Genomic DNA, 23008 nt, shown 5'->3' on the forward strand with positions numbered 1-23008 from the left:
GCTCCGTTCCATAAAGCAGGGAACGCGGCCTGATCTCTGAGAGAAGACCCAGCAGCCTGTTATGGCGTCTGCTCAGTCCTCTCAGTTGTGAGCTGCTAAACTTCCTAATAGTCCTCGACAAGAGCCCTGCTCACTCTTCAAAAGCTGAACCATTTTGTAACAGGGCCCTAGACCTTAATAGGCCCTCAGACCTTAGCACAGCTGACTCCATGATGGATGTACCATTCAGGCTGTAAAACTCAGCATGTGGACAGCACCACCTGCCAAAACTAAAACAAAGACCTAATCTATCAAAGCCCATAGTTTTGGGGGGGGGGATCTCAAAATGTACTAACTTGCTTTTTGGGTTCTGTAGTTCTGCTTCTGGCTAACTCTTCTTGTTGACTGAAGTATGTCAACGTAGAACATGGTTTTTGTGCTTAAAAGCTCACACTGAGGAAGTCTCGGGGCTACACTGGGATTCTAAACACCCAGTGCAGTTGTTAGCCTGCTAATAAAGACTTTCTATTGGCTTGAACCCATGTCCAAGCAGTGAATACCCCACAACAATTTCTCCAGCCCCAAAGGCATTTCTGTTCTAAGCACGGATTTTATTATTTTGTATGCATTTTACCTTACGTGTGCCTATGTTCTGACTTCAGGTTTGTCTGTGCACTACTTTTGTGCTTAGTGTCCCTGGAAGTGAGAAAAGTGTCAAATTCCCCTGGACCTGGAGCAGGAGACACTTGTGAGTCACCAGATGGGCACTGGGAACAGAAACCAGTACATCTGAAGAGCAGCTAGTACTCTTAAGCGCTGAGTTATTTCTCCAGGTGCCAACAGTTCTATCTCTCTCTCTCTCTTTTTTAAATTTTGTGTTGGTTGTTTTTTTTGTTTGTTTGTTTTTTTGTTTTTTGATTATGTTTGTGGAAACAGGGTTTTCTCTGTGTAGCCCTGGCTATCCTGGAACTCACTTTGTAGACCAGGCTGACCTCGAACTCACAGAGATCTGCCTGCTTCTGCTTCCTGCTGAGCGCTGAGATTAAAGGTGTGTGCTACCACTTGTAGCAGGAATCTTAAAAGTTCTTATTAATAAAATCAAACCCGAGGCGTGTTATTGGGATCCATGCTGGTAGATCAGAGAGACAGAACAAGCCACAGCTATATCACCTCGCCGGATCCTCAGCTGGTCTCTTTTCCTCAGACTGGAAACTTCTGTGTCCTCATCCCAATGAATCTCAGCTGAACTGTGTTGCTCCAAAGCCTGAAAGCTTAACTAGCCAAATGCCTAACCAGCTAAATCTTAACCAGCCAAATGCCACCAGTTTCTGGTCCTCACGCCTTATATATCTTCCTGTTTTCTACCACCACTCCCTGGGATTAAAGGCTGGCTTTCTGGGATTAAAGGCATGTCACCATGCTTGGCTATTTCCAATGTGGCCTTGAATTCACAGAGATCCAGAGGGATTTCTATCTCTGGAATGCTAGGATTAAAGGTGTGAGTGCCACCATTTTCTAGCCTTTGTATCTAGTGGCTGTCTGTTCTCTGACCCCAGATAAATTTATTAGAATACACAATACCACCACAACCACTGCCCATTGGCATGTCTTTAAAATACCCTAGAATGAAAGACTCATGGAGCACAAAGCCGTGGCCATCTCTGAGCTCACGTATCACAGGAGTGAGAAATCGTTGTAAGTTGACAAATGAACCTCTGTTGTGACTCAAACTAGGCAAGTCTAATTCACAGCCACGTCTTTCGTCATGTAACCTGAAGAGTGTGGCAAGCCTATCTATCACTAGAAGAGTTTTCTAACGGAGTCTCGCACAAACACCCGTGACAGACGTCAAGAAACAGAAACCCACTCTGAGGACCACCAAAAGCTAAGTGAGGCGGCACATGCCTGTAATCCCAGTCAGTACTCAAGAGACTGAAGCAGGAGGATTGCCTTAAATTAAGGCCAGCCTGGACTACAGCCGCCAAGTTCTAAGCCAGTCAGGGACAGAATGAGTGTCTCAAAAACCAAAAGAACCGCTGAGAAGTAAAAGTGGGATTGGTGTGTAAGATTGAGGGACACCGCGACGCATCTAGCCTCATGGACTTAAAAGGTGAGTGTGCGTCCATCTACAAAGAGCCTCTTTACAGATTAATAAACTGAGCCCCGAACGGCAGTAGCTCCCAACTTTTAGGTTTTCCAATTCCAAACAGAAATTCCTTAGTCCCCATCACAGAAACTGACAATAAAGGCAGTTTTCTGGTTGTTTTGGTTAAGATACAGTTTTAATTTATTTAACAACATTATGATATTATTATTATTATCATCACTATTATTATATTAATTTTGGTCTTTCGAGACAGGGTTTCTGTGCGTAGACCCGGCTGTCCAGAAGCTCGCTCTGTAGATCAGGCCGGCACCGAACTCAGACCCTCCTGCTTTTGCACTTTTCCACGAGAGTGCGTGCGCCACCACGCGGGGCCCACGACAGGCCGAGTTTCTGATGGGCACAAAACCCGGGGTGGAGAGACACGCACTCGGCACCCGGCACAACCGTCCACCCACAGCATCGCCCCCCAAAGGCCGCCGCCTAGCCGGAAACTGCAGGGCCCACCAAAGCTGACGTCAGCCGGGCGCTTCCCCGGGCCACCTCCCGGTCGGTCCTCCACGTTTCCCGAAAGGCTAGGCGGTGGACGGGGCGCCCCGAGAGGCGGGCCGGGTGGGGGGGACCCCATTGGCACGGCCCGCGTCACGTGACGGCGAGCCTCCCCGGAGGGGGACGGAAGTGCGCCTGGTGATGCAGCGGCGAGGGGAGGGGCCGAGGCCAGCGCCGTCCGTCCGCCCGCCGGCCGCCCCCCGATCGTGCGGTGAGTCCGCGCGCCGAGCGGCAGAGCGGGGCCGCCCGTGGGCCCGGCAGCAGCGGCCGCCCCTGCCCCCGTCGGCGGCGCCGCCATGGACGCGGAGGGCGCGCGCAGGTAACGCGGACGCTGGCGGCCCGGGTCGGCCGGGGGGCCGCGGCCCGCACAAAGGCCGGCCTGCGCGTGCGCGCTGGGGCCCGCGCGGTCCTCCTCCCCCTCCCTCCTCACCCCACCTCCCCACCTCTCCACCCCCACCCCCCACCCCCCAGTCCGCTCCCGTCCTCGGGCCCCGGTACCCGCGAGCTTTCAAAGGCGGTGTGCGCGGCCGCAGCCTCGATCGCCGGGAACTGGAAAGATGGAGCGGGTGCCCGGTGGACGGACCGGGGGGGGGGGGGGGGGCGTCCTCCGCATCCTCTCGGGGAAGCTCCGTGAAGGTTCCCCGGGTGGATGCTCTGGCTGTGTGGTGTGTGCGTGTACAACACGCAAGGAAGGCAGTCTAGAGGTTGTGCCTTTCCGTGTGTGTGTGTGTGTGTGTGTGTGTGTGTGTGTGTGTGTGTGTGTGTTTGCACACAGGCACACTCCTAACCAAGACCAAATAGTGGGGGAGGAGGGAACCTTGATGTCATACTGTTGAAGTGATGTTAAAATGAACCAGGATTATTATTATTTGGGAGGATGTGATTGGGGATTGAGTCCAGCGCCTCTAGTATGCGAGGTAAACACTTTACCACAGAGTCATGCCCCCAACCAAAATCTTGCTTTTTATTTTGAAACGTCTTGCTGTGTTACCTGGGCTTGCCTTGGATTAGTCTGTAAACTTAGATGGACCGTAAAGTTATGGGCCTTCTGCCCCAGCCTCCCAAATGGCTGGGATGATGGGCCTTTACTGCCGGGCCTGGTTTGAACTGGAAATTCTGGTTGGCCCTAAGTCTTTGTGCTCACTGCCTGTCGTAACTAAGGCACAGTTACGTGCACACAAGTTCTGTCAGCACTTTTGTGGTGTCCCTTTGCAGTGCCCATTAGCACAGGTTGTTGCTTTGTGAGCATTCAGTGTGATATGTATTTGTTAAAGTCAGGTGACTAAAGGTATTTAGAAAATGGCAACCTGGACCCTTAAAATAGTGTAAAATAACTGAAAGGTAAAGGAGTTCCTCCTTGTTTCTAGAGAAATCCATAAAGATTTAAAACACAGCAGATCTAAATTGTTTTTAACTATATATATTGTTTTAAATCTTTGAGGCAGTCTTGCTTTGTAGCCCCAGGCAGGCCTCACACTTATGTTCATCCCCCTGCCTCTGCTTTCTGAGTGCTGGGATTACAGGTGTACAATGTGGTGACTTTCCATAGACCTCTTAATCAGCTGTGTGTGTGTGTGTGTGTGTGTGTGTGTGTGTGTGTGTAGACCACAGACAGCAACAGGAACCAGTCCTGGGAACAGGAAGTAAATAGGAGGGGGTGGAGAAGGGGTCTAGGGGAGGAGGGGTCTACGGGAGGAGGGGTCGAGGAGAGAAGTCCGCAGTGTGAGAAGAGGCAGTGGGCAGCAGTTGAGACCAGCAGATAGGGGAAGAAAAGAGACCAGGACGTCTTTATCAAGATATGAAGTTTCACACAGAATGGAAGGTCTGGGGCCTATAATAGTTCATCACAACTCGACTTGGAGTCACCTAGAAGACACACTTCCAGATCTGTCTTTAGAGTGTTTCCAGAGACGTTCCCCTGAGGAGCTGCCCCGGATGTGGCGGTCCTGTCAGAGAACTTTCCCTTTGCAGACCTCTGCTCAGTGAAGCTGGATCTTGGACTGAACTGCACAAAAGAATGTCAGGATGAGAAAGAGCAAGGCAGATTTCGTAAGCTTGTTAGGTAGTGATAAGGGATTGTAAGCACGCACTTACTTGTTTTATTTTTAGATTTTACTGTATGTGTGCACGCATTCACTCATGCATGTGTGTATATGGGGATGCCCGAGTTTCACAGCCCCATCCAATATGGAGGTCAGAGGACCATTTTCTGGAGTTTATTTTCTCCTTCCCCTTGTGGGTTCCAGGTGCCAGGCTCAGGCTATCAGTCTTGGTGGCAAGTACCTTTGCCTGCTGAACCATGTCACTGGCCCAAGCACGGCAGAGGGGTACTTAGTTTAAAAGGACAGTGCACACCTGAGACATGGAAGTCCACAGATGTCTTCAGTGGCTTTGTGTAAAATCCTGTGTCTTTCTACTGCATTGCTCGAGGGATGTAATTTACAGCTAAGTTTAAAGACTACATGAAAACAAGATATATACATTTGTCTTAGTTACTGTTCGATTGCTGTGAAGGGACACCATGACCAACTTTCATAAAAGAAAGCATTTAATTGGGGGCTTGCTGACAGTGTCAGAGAGTTAGTCCACGGCACTGGAAGAGTGGCTAAGTAAGAGCTTTGTATCCTGACCTGAAAACAGCAGGCAGAAAGAGACCCTGGGCCTGGTGTGGGCTTTTGAGACTTCAGAGCCCACCCCCAGTGACACACCTCCTCCAACAAGGCCACACCTCCTGATCCTTCCCAAACAGTTCATCAACTGGGAACTAAGCATGCAAGTATACGAGCCCATGCAGGCCGTTATCATTCAAACCATGGCACTGGTTTGTTTTCCTCTAATAGAATTTCCCTTGTAGGTAAAATTGTAAGTGGTTTTATGAGGTGTGTCAAGGATGACTTAAGGTGATCTAAGGATGTGAGAGGAGTCAAAACTTAAGGCCACAAACACTCTGGGCCTGATTAAGCTTATGTTCTTGTTTTTAATATCCTTACTTGTGATGTACTTAGAAAGATAGGCAATCCCTGTAGGGAATTGTGATTTTTGTCTGTTGTGTTGACACTCTGACTCATAGCCAAACTCTGGAATAAGACTTTCCCTTCTGGTGTTCTTTAATTTTTCTGTCCATCCTTCTCTGGGCTTGGTTCCCAGATTGGGGAAAAGGAAAGAGCCTGCTAAGTGCTGACATTCCCCTTTATGCTTCCTGATCAGCACCATGGACCAAGTGGCTCTGGCTGCCACGCCTTCCCCAGCCTGGTGGACTGAGTTCTTCTGAGCTGGGATAGGAAGAAGCTCTTCTTCCATTAAGGTGCCTTTTTCCAGGTATTGGCCACATCGACCAGGAAAGGAACAATACAGGGTCTGTTCAGATCTCAACAGATTGAGCCCTGCGTAGTGTAGAGGCTGCTAAATCTAATTCTTCATTAGCGTAGTGAGGGAGGGGGAAGGGGACAGTAGGGATGATAACTCGGTTTTCCCTGTAGCTGCCCCTCTCCTGGAGACGTAACAGGAGTACTACGGAATTCTATCCCAGGGAGTAGCCAGTGTGTGTGTGTGTTTGTGTGTGTGTGTGTGTGTGTGTGTGTGTGTGTGTGACAAAGATATTTCTTAAATCTTTTGAGCAGGGAGTTAGAAAGATGACTGAGCAGTTAGGAACACTTGCTGCTCTTGCAGAGGACGAGTTTCTCCCCCATCACGAGCATGGGTGGCTCATAACTTCCTATAACTCCAGTTACGGGGGCACTGACTCCCCTTCTCACCTCCACAGACATCACATAAACTCATGTAGACAAGCATAGGAAAAGCTTCCGAAAATTCAAAAAAAAAAAAAAAATAGTTCGAGCAACTTGAAGCAATTTGTGTCCCTTGCCACCTTACCGTTCAATAATAGACCATTGGGTTATCCAGAACTCTGGTTTTCTAGCATTCAAGTTTCAGAAGGTTTCTCTGTACATGAACTGCTTTCTTCTGCCAAGTAACAATGTTACATAGGCAGAGGCAGCCTGGTCTACAGAGTGAGTTCCAGGACAGCCAGGGCTACGCAGAGAAACCCTGTCTTGAAAAAGAAAACAAACAACAAACAAACAAACAAAAAACCAAGAAACCAACCAAACAACAGCAACAAAAGACTGTTATGGGACTGGGGGGATGGTTCACTTGGTAAGGTGTTTGTGCGGTGCCTGTGTGAAAATCCGGGTGTGTGCCTGTTTTCCTTCCACAGGGGAGGAAGCGGTGATCTGTGGTTTGCTGGTAGGTTGGTCTGGCTGGTCTGGATGCCTCAAGTTCAGTGAGACCCTGTCTCAAAAACTAAGCTAGAAAGTCCTCGAAGGCGATACCTGATACTGACCGCTGCCTCCACATATTCCCACGTAAACAATGTTATATTCCACCTTTCTTTCGTTTGGGGTCTTAGGAAGCTAGTCACATGATGCCACATTTAATTCTCATGGCCAGGCACGATCGCACATGCCTACAATCCCAATACTTGGTAAATAGAGGCAGGAGGATCAGGAGTTCAAGTTCACCTTGAGCTATGTAGAATTGAGGCCAGCTGGGACTACACGAGACCTAGTCTGAAACAACAAAAAGCCCACACAGAAATATTTTAAATGTTTACCTTTTTTTCTGTAGTTTTACATAATGCCAATTAGCTTTTAGTAGCTGCATAGTATTTTCTCACGTTTATGACAATAGTTTATTGAGTTGTTATATAATTTGAGAACAGTATTTTAAAGAAATAAGAGTTTGAGGATGGAGAGAGAGTTTAACAGTACAGGACCTGGATTTGATGCGCAGCACCCATACGGTGGCTCACAACGCTCCATAACTTCAATTCCAGCGGCTCTGACACCCTCTTCTGCCCCCCACAGGCACTGTACGCACACGTCATACATATATGCAGACAATACTTTTACACATAAAATTGACCTTTAAAATTATTGTGTGGGGGAGTGTATGTGTGTATGCACACACACATGCGTGTGCTTTGGGTTTTTGGTTTTTTTACTGTGTAGCCTCGAACTCACAGAGATCCGCCTGCCTCTGCCTCCCAAGTGCTGGGGTTAAAGGCTGTACCACCACCTCCAGGCTCTGTGTACCTGTTCCTATTTTTCCTCACTGGTGCCGACCCTCCTCTCCTGCATCCCTCCTTGAAGACCAAGTGCCTGTTCACTGGGATTGGGTCCCTGTGGTCTTTAGCATGCAACACTCTAGCTGTGTTCTCACGGGTAGTCTGTTACCTTGTGTGCCCTTTGTGACCCGTGCTGAGGAACTGAAGTTGATTTCCAGATTGAACAGAACCGGGGGAGTCTATACAGTACTGCTCAAGAGCCCCCTTCCAGGCCTCGTGTGATAGCTCAGGGTTCCAAGCAGGGACAGAGAAGCAATAGTCAACATCCAGAGTATTTCTCCTCACTTTCATCAGGTGTTCTCGGGGCATGGTGCTCTCACATGGGCTGAGCTGGGGAAGGTGTTCCCAGGGGACTAAACAAAGATTTAAGGGAGCAGAGCTCTCAGCCAGGCAGTGTGGGAAATCTACTGTTACCTTTTATGGGGTGGGGCGGAGGGGGGTGGTTTGAGACAGGGTTTTTCTATGTAGCCCTGGCTATCCTGGAACTCTGTAGACCAGGTTGGCCTGATACTCAAGAGATCTGCCTGCCTTGCTGCCGAGTGTTGGGATTAAAGGTGTGTGCCGCCACTGCATGGCACTTAAAAGTTACCTTTTAACTTGGCATTTTACAGAGATAAGACTAATTACAGAATTGGCTCATTTGACCTTTGCTTTTTTACGTGTGTTTGTGGGTGGATGAAAATGTGTGCACCATCTCTGTGCAAGTGGGTATGGAATTCTGGAAGAGGGTGTCCAGTCCCCGGAACTAGACTTACAGGAGATTGAGAGCTGCCTGAGGTGGGTGCTGGGGATGAGCCTGGATCCTCAAGAGAGCAGTGAGTGCTCCGTCATGTCTCTCCAGCCCCTGTCTCGAAAACAAACAAACAAAACACACACACAACCCAAAAGAAAACCTAAGTTATATTGTTAGGATGGGGAAATCCTTGTGTAAGATGGCAAGTAGTGTTTGTGGGGCTATAAATTGTATTTGTGAATATTTTTAATTCATATGGATTGATAGCCCTTCAAGACTATCTACTAGATAGACTATCCTATGATCTTGTTTCAGGGACAGTGTAGGCACCTTGAGAGGAATGGCAGGTTTCATTGGTGGCACATTGGGCCACTATACTCTGTAGGAGTTAACGTTTGTGTAGTGAGTACTTGGTAAAGGTCAGGGAAGAATGTGCACTGAAGAGTAGGCTGTCCTTCTCTCCTGTTACAATGACTACGATCCATCTGGCTATAAAATGGTTGGATTCTGAAGACTTGTACACCTGATCATTTAAACTCACAGCTTCTACCTAATTGTTCTTTCAGCTATTCCCTGGAGCAAGTCCAAGCTTTCTATTCCTTTCCATTTCAACCAATGATGGCTGAAGCCCCTAACATGGCAGTCATGACTGAAGAGCAGATGCCGGCCGAAGCTCCTGCCCAGGAGGAGCCTGCACCAGGTAGTTCTTACCACGCTGCTTAAAACCGTGGGCCCGTCCCTGAACGCCTCCTCCGCTGGTAAAGCGGTTAGTAAAGTTCCACATCTGCACACTGAGTGCTCTGGGGTGGGGGGGAGGGGTGGGGGGGACGACAAGATGGCGACCTGAGACCTTAGCACTAGCATTTGACTTGGTCCAAGGGCTCAGCGGCAGCAGACTACTAACACAAGAGCTCTGATGTCGGGGTAGAATGACAGCCCGTGGACAACAGAGGAGGGAAGAGGCCAGCTGAGGGCACAGGGTTGAGGCATGGCAGCCGAAAACCTGAGGGATTGTGTGGCTTCTGGAGCATGGAAGGAAATGGTAGATAATGGGGCCAGACAAGGCAGTCAGGGCGGGTTGACCCCGAGGAGTACACATTCTACTCCCAAAGCAATAGAGAGCCGTCGAGAGATTGGGAGCAAAGAAGTGACTTAAATGGCATTTGAAAGTGGGTCTGGAGGATACATTAAAGCAAGACAGGCGTGAAGGCGGGGAGTGGAGTAGACTTTCTGTAAGCTGGGGAGGAGACGGAGAATACTGGAGAGCATGGGAGAGCTGGGCAATACTCGAGGTGGAATTACTTGGCTGTAGTTCATGTATTTCATGAGGACGATGAGGGAGGAGGAGGAGGAACCAGCAAGTAAGTACCTCTCGTAGTCCATTACATGATTACAATGACATCCTTGAGGCTGGATGACATTTTTATTGTGGTTTTTTTTCTTGTATGCCAACTACAGATCCCTCTCTCTTCCCTCATCCTGCCCCCCTGTCTCCCCCCCCCCCAACCCACCCCTATTCCCTCCTCCAACAAGGTAAGACCTCCCACGGGGCGTCAGCAGAGGCAGGTCCAAGCCCCTCCTCCAAATCAAGGCTGTACAAGGTGTCCCACCATAGGGAGAGGGCTCAAAAAATCCAGCTCACGCACCAGGGATGGATCCTGATCCCACTGCCAGGAGCCCCTTAAGCAGACCAAACTACACAACTGTCTCGCTTATGCAGAGGGTCCAGTCCAGTACTGTGGAGGCTCCGCAGCTGTTGGTCTAAAGTTCATGAGTTCCCACTAGTTTGATCTGGTTGTCTCTGTAGGTTTCCCCATCATGATCCTGATGCCCCTTTTATTGTTATTACTATGTTTATGTTTATGTGTGTATTGCCTGTGTGTATGTCTATGCACATGTGTACCCGGTACCCACAGAAGCCAGAAGAGGGCATCAGATCCCTGGAACTGGAGTTACAGACTGGTGTGAGCTGCCGTGTGGGTGCTGGGAATTGAACCTGGGTCCTCTGGAAGAACAACCGATGTGCTCTTAACCACTGAGCTATATCCCTGCCCCAGTGACATTTTTAAAAAGTGTGGTTTTGATTGTTTAATGTTCTATGTGTATGGGTGTTTTCCATGCATTGTCTGTACACTGCTTACATGTCGGGTACCTCCGGAGGCTGGAAGAGGGTGTGGGATCCCTTGGAACTGGAGTTAGAGATGGCTGTGAGCTGCCATGTGAGTGCCAGGTCCTCTGCAAGAGCGGCCACTCTTAACCACTAGGCCAGCTCTCCAGCTCCGAGATGGGGGTGTGCACTGTTCTGAAGGTTCAGGGCATAGCACCAGCATTTGCTCAGCTCCAGGGAAGACCTCCTGGCAGTTGGCACCACAGTGGCAGAAGTTAATGTGAGAGAGAATCCCATCCCCAGACAGAAAGTCACGGTGACAGGCAGGTATTCCCCCAGTTAACCCAAGGACCCTTGCGTGGCTCCACCTCTTAACGGTTCCACAGCTACCGTGGGACGAAGCCTCCAAACACAGGAACCTCTGGTGGACAAAGCATTATCCAAAGCATTCTTAGATTTCTGACCTGCAGTTGGTTGCAGGAAGTGCCGCACACTGAGATAAAGAATTGGAAGCGGAAGATTGAAGAGTGGAGGTGGGCAGCAGCAGCAGTATTTATATTAGGAATGTGCTCATAGCTGATATATAGTTCCAGGGCTGCACCTAATTTATCAGCCCGAGCTGCCTCCTGCCTCGATTCTGTTTGCCGACAGGGAGCTGGCTTCCCCAGCTGCTCGTCTGTGGTGGTAGAGCCCTGGTAGGGAGTGGCTGAAGCAGCCTTCCAGGCTTGGTGGGACGGACAGAAGCCTGAGAAAACAGGAAAGCATCCAGAGAATGCAGGCTGAGGGAACCAAGGGTTCCTGTTGAATAACCGTAAATCTGTGTTTCTCAGCCTCAGGAGACATCAGCATTGTCAAGAGACGCTTGACCGTCAGGACTGTCAGGCAGAAATGACGGGTGGCGTTACACACTCTAATGGCCAGATTTGCCCTCAACACACATTGTTCAGCCTTAAAGTCAGTTAAAACCTCTCCCTTTGAGGACAGGGTCTCACTGTAGACCAGGCTGACCTTGAATTCATAGAAGTTCTTTGCCTGCTTCTGCTTCTTGAATGCTGGTATTAAAGATGTGCACCACCTTGTCTGGCCTTGTTCAGAAATTTGTTTACTTAATTATTCATGTACTGATTGAATTCCTAAAAAGTGGTTCATAGATCCCTGGAGAAACCAGCAAGCCAAGTGAGATTGTACAGGAAATCATCCTGTGACTGTCACGTGTGCCTAGATGGAGGGAAAAGGAGGGAACACACTGCCGCCCAGTGTTGGGAAATACAAGGCCGGAACTGGAATCCGATAGCATGGGTGTTCCTAGGGCGACTGCTGTGGAATTTCCTGCAGTTTCTAAATTAAAGATTCTGGAAATCACTGTGTTTCAGAGGCCCCAAAAAGAAGGAAAAGGAAAACCAGAGCCTCAGAACCCAAGGACCCCGTGGAACCCAAAAAACCTGCTGAGTCAAAAAAATCTGGCAAGTCTGCAAAATCAAAAGAGAAGCAAGAAAAAATCACGGACACCTTTAAAGTGAAAAGAAAAGTGGACCGTTTCAACGGCGTTTCTGAAGCAGAGCTTCTGACCAAGACTCTCCCTGACATTTTGACCTTCAATCTGGACATTGTGATCGTAAGCATTTTTGTCCTTGGCAGACAGTGAATGTCACTAGAGGATTATCTTAGAGTGGTCCTTACCAATAGCAATCTTCTGAAAAGAGGGTTTCTGAGACTCTTCTGGGGGTGAGTGGTGTTGCCTTCCTGAGGTTGAGTTACGTGGGGGTGAATAAGAGGTGAGTCTGACGTTGGGACTGCCTGGGTTCAAACCTTCCAACAAGGGAAGGCCCTGGGCGGGCCTTCATCTTTACAGTATTTCATTGATAAAACGTGTGACTGCCTCCCTTGAATGAAATAACCCGTGTGAACCACTTAGATTGCGGGATAGTTGGTAGCACTCAGTAAATGATGGTACTGGATTGTTTTTGCTTTTTGGTATTTTGAAATACACTCACCGTGTAGCCCTGGCAGGCCTCAAACTTGTAGCAATCCTGGTGCCTCTATTATACGCCTGTGCCACCACATCCAGCCAGCCAATACTAAATCTGAGCTTCTGTTTATAATGTAAGAAACACTAGAGCCTAGTGAACACCGGTGGACAGCTGTGTAGGCGTTCTGGAGAGAAAGTTACTTCCTGGGATGCTGGCAGGACATGGCTCGGACTGGCTGCTGGACGACCTGCATCTTTCCTGACTGCAGGCAGCCAGCCTCATTGGGGGTCCAGTTGGTTTTTTGAAAAGAGCAGCAGATTTTAGAAAGGAGTTTATGCTGCAACAGTTATGATCAATTCCATTTTATCTGCCACCCCTGTATAAAAGCCCGAAGGCTTAAGCCTGACTTCTTTGATTTTTTAGCATGTAATTGCACAACATACCAGGCTTCATTGTTTCATACATGTACATGATGCACTTTGTGTTCACCACCCAGTGAACCTCTTGTCCTTCCTTCCTCCTCTTTTTTTCTTATCAAATAGTCTACCTTTTATTTTTGTCTGTTTTTCAAGACAGGGTTTCTCTGTGTAGTCCTGGCTGTCCTGCAACTCTCTCTATAGACCAGGCTAGCCTCGAACTCAGAGATCCATCCACCTGCCTCTGCCTCCCTAAAGGCATGTACTACCCCACAGCTTGGCTTTCTTTTTTTTCCTTTTTTTTTTATTCTCTTACATATTATATCCAGGTCACAGTTTCCTCTCCCTCCCCTCCCCCCAAGTCTCTCCCCCTCCTCTTCCCCCAGATGCACCCCCATCTCCACCTCCCCTCAGAAAAGAACAGGCCTCCTGGGAGACATCAGCCAGCTACAATAAGACCCGGCACATACCATCACATCTAGGCTGGATGAGGCAGCACAGTGGGAGGGGAAAGGTCCACAAGTAGGCAAAAGAGTCACAGACAGCCTCCGCTCGTTTGTTTTTGTTTTTGTTTTGTTTTTAAATGGAGATTTTTTTTTTTTAAGGAAAAACAGAAAATAATTTAGTATACTGCATACTGTAGGGGGTGTGGCGGTAACAGAACAGCCTGCCTTTCACCTGGATTTTGCATATGAAATAAAATGTGATGTTTGTCTGAGTTAAAGCTAAAGCTAGTTAATTGTTCTGTTTTCTAGATCGGCATTAACCCAGGACTAATGGCTGCTTACAAAGGGCATCACTACCCTGGACCTGGAAACCATTTCTGTAAGTGTCTACTTCTGAAAAGGCACTTTAGAATGAGCTCTTTCTTTAGGATTCATTAGTCTTACAGTCATGAGAATGATACAAATAAAATGTATGCAGATTGCATGTTTCTCTGAGTCTGTACAGGAAGGTCAGGGGTCTGACATGGTGTGCCATTGTTCACGGTTTTGTATGCTAGGGAGCAGAAGGGCAGGGAACAGCACTTTGTGATGCTTTCTGTGGAGCTGGGGATCAAACCAGGACTTTGAGCATGCTAAGCATGTATTCTACACCTGACTGGCCTCCCTCCCCTCTCTTTGCTCAAAATGTTTCCAAGGTTTTAGATACTTATTTATTATTGTTATTACTTTTTTTTTTTTTTAATTGAGATAGTCTCTTTACGCAATCCTGGCTGTTCAGGAACTACTATACAGACAGCTGGCCTTGAACTCACGGAGATCCTCCTGGTCTGCCTCCCGAGTGCTGGGATAAAAGGCCTGCACTACTATGCCTGGCCTTGTTTTTTTGTTTTGTTTTGTTTTGTTTTTAAAAGAAGGGTGTGTGTGTGTGTGTGTGTGTGTGTGTGTGTGTGTGTGTGTGTGTGTGTATCCCACAGATACAGTAACAATAGTACTTTGCTATGACAGTGTAGACCTATAGGTTGTGACCCCTTTGGCAAACTTCTATCTCCAAAAATATTTACATCACAATTCATAACAGTGCCAAAATTACCACTATGAAGTAGCCGTGAAAGTAGTTTTATGGTTGGGGGTCACTACAGCATGAGGAACTGTTAGGAAGGTCGAGAACCACGGTTGTGGACAAAAGTATTGGTGTTCCTAGATTTTTGTAAGTGTTATTTCCTTGGAGAGATGAGAAGTATTGATTGTGGAGCTGGAGAGGTGGCTCAGCGGTTAAGAGCATTGGCTGTTCTTCCAGAGCACCCGGGTTAGAGTCCCAGCACCCACATGGTGCCCTGTTTTGGCAAAACACCCTGTTACGGTTGTTTTTCTTTTTCTTTCTTGGTCAGTGTGACACAAACTCAGAGCAATTTGGTAAGAGTTGAGAAATGCCACCACCAGACTGGGCTGTGGGGCATTTTCCTGATTGGGAGGGTCCAGGTCCAGCTCATTGTAGGTGATCCCACCCCGGGCAGGTGGCCCTGAGTTGTGTAAGAAAGCAGGCTGAGCAAGCCAGTAAGGAGCATCCTCCGTGGCCTCTGCGTCACTTCCTGCCTCCAGGTTCCTGCTCTGACTTCCCTCAGTGATGGAGTGTGACCTGAGAGACGGAAGTTGAAATAAACGCATTCCTCCACAAATTGCATTTGGTCATGGTCTTTATCACAGCAATAGAAACCGTAACTATACACACCCATACACATTAAAAGAAGTTTCTTAAAAGAAATTAATTGATTTTTAGATATCACTTATATATAAAATGCTTTGGTATGAGACATTCTCTAAAGACAGTTCCTTTAGAAGAAAATAGCAAAGGCTCGTTCTTTGACAGTGAGCTTTAAAAACAGGTACTACTACTGTGTTGGTCTCCATATGAAGTTGTTCATACGGACAGACCCTTTACCACTGCCTACTAGAGCAGCCCGTGTCCTCACATAATACTGCTTATCTGAGAGTAAGCTTCCAGATGTTTAGGCTAGGTGCTAATGTACTTTTGAACCCACACCATAGTGTCCCCCGCCCCCCCCCTTTTTTAATTCTGAGAAAGTGTGTCTTAGTTTTCTCCACTCTCAAGGTATTTTAGTTTAGTCTGTCGGATAGTCCAAAGGTGGATGGTGACATTACCAATAACTGGGTGAGAACACGGTTCGAAGCTGTGGTGCAAAGAAGATAATAGTTTGTTGTAGGAAAATGACGGTTATTGAAATCATAGAGATTAGCATGGTATCCAGCCTGCTGTCATTGCTCAATATGGTATTAGGCCTAGGTACTGATTTTTAATAGACTTAAAGTCCTTTATCTCCCTTCAGTTTTAAGAACAGGATGTAGACTATTCCATCAGTTTTCTGGCAAAAGCTTTCCACTTTCTGTGGAAGTGACAGCGTCTTCTTTTCACAGGGAAGTGTCTGTTCATGTCAGGGCTGAGTGAGGTTCAGCTGAATCACATGGACGACCACACCTTGCCCGGGAAGTATGGCATCGGATTCACCAACATGGTGGAGAGGACGACGCCGGGCAGCAAGGATCTGTCTAGGTAGCTATAGAGCATCTGGTGGCGGGGCTCTCGTGTTACTTAGGAGCACTGTGTGTGTGTGTGTGTGTGTGTGTGTGTGTGTGTGTGTGTGTGTGTGATGTTTATTGAGCAAACACTGCTGTTTATGTTCCTCACTGCTTCTTCACTCAATTTCAGTAAGGAGTTCCGGGAAGGAGGGCGAATCCTGGTGCAGAAACTGCAGAAATACCAGCCACGTATAGCCGTGTTTAATGGAAAATGTAAGATTTTTATCTTTATATCTGCATCTTTATCTTCTCTCTGCTGATGTCAAGGGCAGCGTTAAACATGTGTGTGGTTTTCTATTTTAGGTATTTATGAAATTTTCAGTAAAGAGGTGTTTGGAGTGAAGGTTAAGAACTTGGAATTTGGCCTTCAGCCCCACAAGATCCCCGACACAGAAACTGTAAGTCCTCTAAGTACATCTGTAAACCAGCTCCGCAGGGACTTCCAGCTAGCTGGCCTTTTCATTTGTCTCAGACATTGGCATTTTTGCCATGAAAAGAGCCATCTGTTGTAGTAAATCATTATCAGCTTACACTTTCAGACGCAATTAGAGTTTTATTTTAAAAGTTAGCTAAATATCAGAGAAACTGGCTCACACTACATTCAGAGTATCATCAATGGCAGTTACTTAAAAATTCAGACGGACATATAAACACAGTCTTCATTGGTAAAATTCACTACTTTATTTATATATTTAATCCCAGCTTAATTTTCGAGCCATACATGGTAGACAGACACCCAGCCAACCTTCTGTTTGGTACTGCCACACTACCAAAGATACGAGACAGCCTGTGGTTTTCTCTCTTTTTAACATTTCATTTAGTTATCTATTTTTATGTGTATGGGTGTTTGGCTGGCATATGTCTGTGTACCACATGTGTGCAATGCCAATGGAGGCCAGAAGAGGGCACCAGATTTCCTAGGACTGGAGATGGAGACATTTGTGAGCCACCATGTGGGTGCTGAGAATTGAACCCTGAGCCTTCTCTAAGAGCAGCCAGTGCTCTTAACCACTGAGCCATCTCTCCAGCCCCGTATAGTGATTTCAAACTAATTTCCGCAGCGTATCTGCAGACATTTGGTTTCAGTTTTGTTTACTGTTCTTTTTTTAGTACCTAAGTATACAGGTTTTCGGTTGTCTTGTTGGCTGGGGATCAAACCTAGGTCTCTATGCACGTCAGGCAATTATGGCCACTCAGCTATGCCCTGGCCCGCTTACACATGGTTTTCTATACAGCTGTCTTTTATTGTTCAGTTGAAGGGGCAGGGTAATCGGGATTGAACCTTGGGTTTCTCACATGCTAGGCGAGTGATCTACTACTGAGCTATGTCCGCACGCAGCCTTCTTTTTACTTTTTGTTTTGAGACAGAGTCTCACTAGGTTGCCCAGAGTGGTCTTCAAATCGCTCTCTAGTTCAGGCTGGCCTTGGACTGGCCATCCTCCGATTTCAGCCTCCTGAGTAGAGGACGGGATTAGAAACCTGTGCCACCAGGCCTACCCTGTACACAGCTTTCTAAAAACCACATGGTGCACACTGACGCAGAGGCAGGCGGATCTCTGTGAGTTCGAGGCCAGCCTGGTCTACAGAGTGAGATCCAGGACAGTCAGGGCCACACATAGAAACCCTGTCTCAAAAAAAAAAAAAAAAAAAAAAAAGAGCCCCAACTCTCTCCCTCTCTGCTTTCCTATATACACTTGATTGGTGAGCAATCCTAGTTTGTCCTCTCGCTGTGATAAACACCATGACGAAAGGCAGCTTGGGAAGAAGAGATCTGTTTCCACTTACAAATCACACACCGCCGTCGCCGTCGAGGGAAGCAGAAGTGGAAGCAGACTGGACACACTCTGCTCTCTGGCCCCCTCTGGCTCGCTCAGCCTGCTTTCTTATGCAGCCCAGGCGCTGGGGCCGGAGAGATGGCTCCGTGGTTAAGAGCACTGGCTGCTGTCCCAGAGGACCCGGGTTCAATTCCCAGCACCCACATGGCAGCTCACAACTGTCTGTACCTCCAGTTCTGGGGGATCTGGCACCCTCACACAGACAGACGTGCCGGCAAAACACCCGCGCACATAAACTACATCTTAAAACAAACAAAACAGGCTCCGGAGGGATGGCGCTCCTCTTAGTGGGCGGGGCTCTCCCAAATATTAGCATTTAAGAAAACGCCTCCTGGGGCTGGCAGGTTGGTTATTGACTGGGTTACGACATTTGCTGCCAAGCCTGACAACCTGAGTTCAGTCCCCAGACAACATACTGTGGAAGGAGAGAACAGACTCCCACAGGTTGTCCTCTGACCTCCACTTGTACACACACCACATGCCCCCCACCACCACCCCGCACCCCAAAATGAGAAAGCGCTTACAGGCAAGGCCCAGGCTAGTTTGATCTGGGTAATTTTTCAGGTGAAGTTCCTCTTCACAGGTGATTGTAGATCTGGGTCAGTTGATAGCCGAGAAGTAACCGTGGCAACGGGACGGTCCTCTTGGCCCTGCGTTTATCTTAGACACTGTACTCTTGACCATAAACTAAGAAGCCACTCATGTTGCTAGTGATTTAGCTCAAAGAAAAAACAGTTTACTTTCTTTTACTTTGTGTGTTTGTGGGTGGGTGGGTGGGTAGGGATCTCACTATGCAGACTAAGCTCAAACTTACACAGATCCACTTGTCTCTGCCTCCTGAGTGCTAGGATTAAAGGTGTGCACCGCTATACCCAGACAGTCTACTCTGGGTCATTTTAATTAAAGAATATCTTGAAAATGTGCTGTTATAAAACATGCTAACATACTCACCTGCATGTCTGTATCAATTAGGAATTTCTCTAAATATGCTATAGTCAAAGCAAAATAATATATGATAAAGAAACCAACTTTAAAAATCACCATAGATATAGTAGTCCATCACCTCACTTGTGTGTAGAGAGGACAGAAGCAACTTCTGCCCTTTGAAGGACAATTTGTCACCAACCAAAATGATAAATGTGTCTTTCCCTGTAGCTTTCTACTTCTGGTATTTGTTTGTTTGTTTGTTTGTTTTTTGAGACAGAATTTCTCTGTAGTTTTGGTGCCTGTCCTGGATCTTGCTCTGTAGCCCAGACTGGCCTCAAACTCACAGAGATCCACCTGGCTCTGCCTCCCGAGTGCTGGGATTAAAGGTGTGCGCCGCCCAGCTACTTCTGGTATTTTATCCAACTTCTTGGGAAATCTCCAAAGTAATGCTGTATAAAGCTTTTTCCAATAGTTGATAAAAGAACTCATGACAACCTAAATCTACAATTGGCTCGGGTTAATAACTTATAAAAGGCCTGAATAACTTCGTTTAAAAGGCTTTTTTTTTTTTTTTTTTTCCTTGCTAAATGGTCAGAACATCTCTGCGATACACTGTTGGGTGAAGAGAAGAGCGGGGTGTGGGGAAGTAGAGCACATTGTGTTTGTGTGTTAGGAAAAGGGATGTGGGGTAGTTGATACCCTAGATGCCTTGGATTGGCCACGGACACCTCGGGGACTCCTGAGAGGGATTGTCTCAGCAAAGGAAGCTGAGTGGACAGAGAGCTGGGAGGGTAAACGTCAACAGAAATGCTGCACCCTTCTGTTCCTCTTGAATCGTGAAGTGTTTATTTACTATGGAAAGAAAAGACTTGATTGATAGAGGAACACTGCGGGGAGCCATCTCTTAATTTAAGTTTCAAGTTATTATGCCAAATAAAGGTAAGTTTTTCTGACCACAGTGTGAGTAATTTCAATCAAATGTTAAGATCTCTGAACCTCTAAAACTTGTTGATCCCAGCTCTGCTACGTCATGCCGTCTTCCAGTGCCAGATGTGCTCAGTTCCCCCGAGCCCAGGACAAAGTTCACTACTACATTAAGCTGAAGGATTTACGAGATCAGCTGAAGGGCATTGAGCGGAACACAGACGTCCAGGAGGTGCAGTACACGTTCGACCTGCAGCTCGCACAAGGTTTGCTACCATTCCATTCCCTCATCAATGACCTGTGTGTCTGCAACAGAAGGGAGGTGTGGATTTCTAGCAGGAAGAAGGGACATTTTATTGGAGCCAGATGCTCTGGTAACGGATTGTTTGGGTCTCCTTGTACCACGGTTTCCCTGTTTTGGGTCTAAGGACCGCCTCCCTGCCTAAAACTGAGTGTGGTGGATTTTCCAGTTCTTACAAGCTAACTTAGTATATGCTCCAAAGAATTGTAAGAACAACAGCAAATGGGGCTGGGGAGATTGCTCAGTGCGTAAAAACATTTGTTGATCATGCAGAGACCAGGTTCGGTTCCCAGAACCCACCTCAGGCGGTTCACGGTCACCTGTAATTCCAGTTCCGGGGGATCCGTTGCCCTCTAGCCTCCTTGGTCACCTGCACACCTGCATGCATCTCTCTCTCTCTCTCTCTCTCTCTCTCTCTCTCTCTCTCTCTCTCTCTCACACACACACACACACACACACACACACATAAATAAAAATAACAAATCTTAAAAAAAAACTGCAGCAAATTATGTAACTCAGCTGAATTTATAGAAAACTTTTACAACATCAATTTCAGTCATCTTTACCTTCCCCACAGAGGATGCAAAGAAGATGGCTGTTAAGGAAGAAAAGTATGATCCTGGCTACGAAGCAGCGTATGGCAGTGCTTATGGTGAAAACCCATGTAATAGTGAACCTCACAGCTTTCCTTCAAATGGGCTAAGTATGTTCCCATCCAGATTTGTTCCTTTCAGGGGATTGGGAGGCAATGGGCATGTAATAGAAAAAGAAAGTAATTGTTGGAGATTTAGGGATACTAATCTAAAAATGTAGTTAAGGGACTAAAGATTTTCACATCATTTTCTTAATTCATGGCTTCTAAACAACCCACTAACATCTCCCTCCCTGAATAACAAATGATGATTTCTCAGTCCTCGATTTGAAAAGCTAGTAGAAACTTAACACTGTTTTTAAAAACTCGCTCAGTATCTTAATAATTTTTTAATGCACTTTAAAGATCTCCCGATAAGATCAGTTGAAACTTGACAATGAACTAAGATTCTTTCCCTTCCTAGCAGCTGACGGTGCGGAGCCGAGAAGAGAAGCGGCCCCTGGTGACCTTCCAAATGGGCAGTGGATGGCACAGTCATTTACAGACCAGATCCCGTCTTTTAACAATTGTGGGACCCACGAACAGGAAGAAGGAAGCCATGCTTAATGATGGTGCTTCTCCGCTCTGCCTCAATGCTGCAGTTTTAATGCAGTTGGCAGGGCCTCGAACCTCAGTTTCCTAACTGAAGAGTTAGTATGCATAGTACTTTACGCTAGTGGTGTAATTATATATGGAGCAGTTACATGGTAGGGTCAACTGTATGAACCTATGTAGTCTGGAAGGGAAAAAATAGGGTGTTTTCTACCTGAGTTTTGTATTTGAATTACCCATCACCCCAGCTTTTTATATACTATATTTCATTTATGAAGAAACTGGTTTTCTTTGGGGAGTTACTTTGATGTAATTTTAAAACACAACAGTCTGACTATTTATAGTTGATTCTTGACTGTGCATACCTATATATGCCATTATCCCTTTTAATGCCTCAGAGGGGCATGCTAGAAAGAATCAAACTGGTAAAGGCAGATGTGCCGATTTCCATGTAAGAAGCTAACCAACCCTCAGTGGAGTCTGGTTAGTTTTGGAAGCTGGGGGTAAACTCAGAACTTCCTAGTCACACTCTCCAGATGGTGTATATGGCAGTTGCTTAGTAATAGAATCAGAGTGTGGTCTGACCTGATGGGCCTAAGCCCTGCCTTCGGCCTCCTGCTCCTGTGTGCTGGTCCTCTCAGAGACAGAAACTGCTCTGCTGAGCTGGTAGGTTCCTGAGAATGCCGTAGACCTTTTACGTTTGCCAATTGTGTGTTTTACTGAATTTCCCCGTCAGTGTTTATCACTGTTCTAATTTTATCCTTGACTGGAAAGTGGTAAGAAATGAACTTTCAGGGAGAGCAACAGGATGCTGGAGGTGTTTGATAATTCTGTTTAAACTGGTGCTGTGTGTACATGGGATGTACTAAGATAATGTAGAATTTTTCTTGCTAGTTAAAACTAATGAGTCAATAATTTAAAAATGATTGTCACTACTGTTTGTTACTGTGGACCAAGTGAACCTCATGAAAAGGTTGGCTGGAATTTGTACCTTTGTAAAGGTTTCTAACGCATTTTCCATGGTGCTACATATAGTCCAGCCCATTGGGGCTGGTGGATATTAAAACCGGGTATTCAGAAATACCTAGTACATTCAGTCCTGATCACTCATGAATATTCTGACTTGATGCATACCCAAGGAGCATGCTGGTTTTGCAGTATGAAATGTCTGTGCGGTGTTTGTATTCCACAGAGGTTAAGTAGTCTGCAGAGAAGCAGTTTCTTGTGAATCTTAACATGCCTTTTAGCTGTGGCAATGATGGATTTTATTTTCCTTACGTCTAGTCGAGCCGTGTAGAGTCATGTTATTTAAAAGGTGTACTGCACTGCTGTTTACATGGACATTTTGTGCGGGTGCTTTGAAGTGCCTTGCATCAGGGATTAGGACCAGTTGAATTATTTTTTTCATGGGACTATGTAAAGCATGTAACTAGGTATTGCTTTGGTATATAACTGTTGTAGCTTTCCCATAGATTTCCTTGAGTAGAGAAATACCTTTAAATTATGTCACTCTGGAGAATGGGTGTGAGAGTCTTCTGAAACAGCCCAGCATTTTTCATTGAACATGGCAAATGAGTTGTAAATGTTGATGTATCCTGCACATGACAGGATGGGGTTTTCTCCATTATAATACTGAGATTTTAAATTCATATGAAAGTCTGGATGGTTTTTACAATAAACATTAAGAATGGCTATGCTTAAGGAACAGGCTTTTCTGTAGAAAGACTTAATGGTGTTCTTTGCTTTAAACCTGAAGACAGTTTACTTTCTATTATATTTAACTTGTAGAGTAATACATGAGGAAAATCATAAAA

The 23008-nt window shown here is 46.6% G+C and overlaps 1 protein-coding gene across 3 annotated transcripts; it reads left to right on the forward strand.

Moving 5' to 3' along the window:
• The first annotated feature begins 2738 nt into the window (after positions 1-2738).
• Positions 2739-23008, forward strand: Tdg (thymine DNA glycosylase). 3 transcript variants are annotated; one of them, XM_028880286.2, is made up of 10 exons: positions 2739-2843; positions 9057-9190; positions 11971-12212; positions 13739-13808; positions 15863-15998; positions 16155-16237; positions 16328-16422; positions 19805-19976; positions 20589-20714; positions 21067-23008. In XM_028880286.2, the coding sequence occupies exons 2-10, from the start codon at positions 9106-9108 to the stop codon at positions 21207-21209; spliced, it is 1152 nt and encodes a 383-aa protein (XP_028736119.1). In that variant the 5' UTR covers positions 2739-2843; positions 9057-9105; the 3' UTR covers positions 21210-23008. The 3 variants fall into 3 exon arrangements, with proteins under 3 accessions (XP_028736119.1, XP_028736117.1, XP_028736118.1); XM_028880284.2 differs by lacking the exon at positions 2739-2843 and adding an exon at positions 2854-2951; XM_028880285.2 differs by lacking the exon at positions 2739-2843 and adding an exon at positions 2854-2951 and having other exon boundaries at positions 21070-23008.

The sequence above is a fragment of the Peromyscus leucopus genome, chromosome 18 (assembly GCF_004664715.2).
Source record: "Peromyscus leucopus breed LL Stock chromosome 18, UCI_PerLeu_2.1, whole genome shotgun sequence".
NCBI classification, from domain to species: Eukaryota; Metazoa; Chordata; class Mammalia; order Rodentia; family Cricetidae; genus Peromyscus; species Peromyscus leucopus.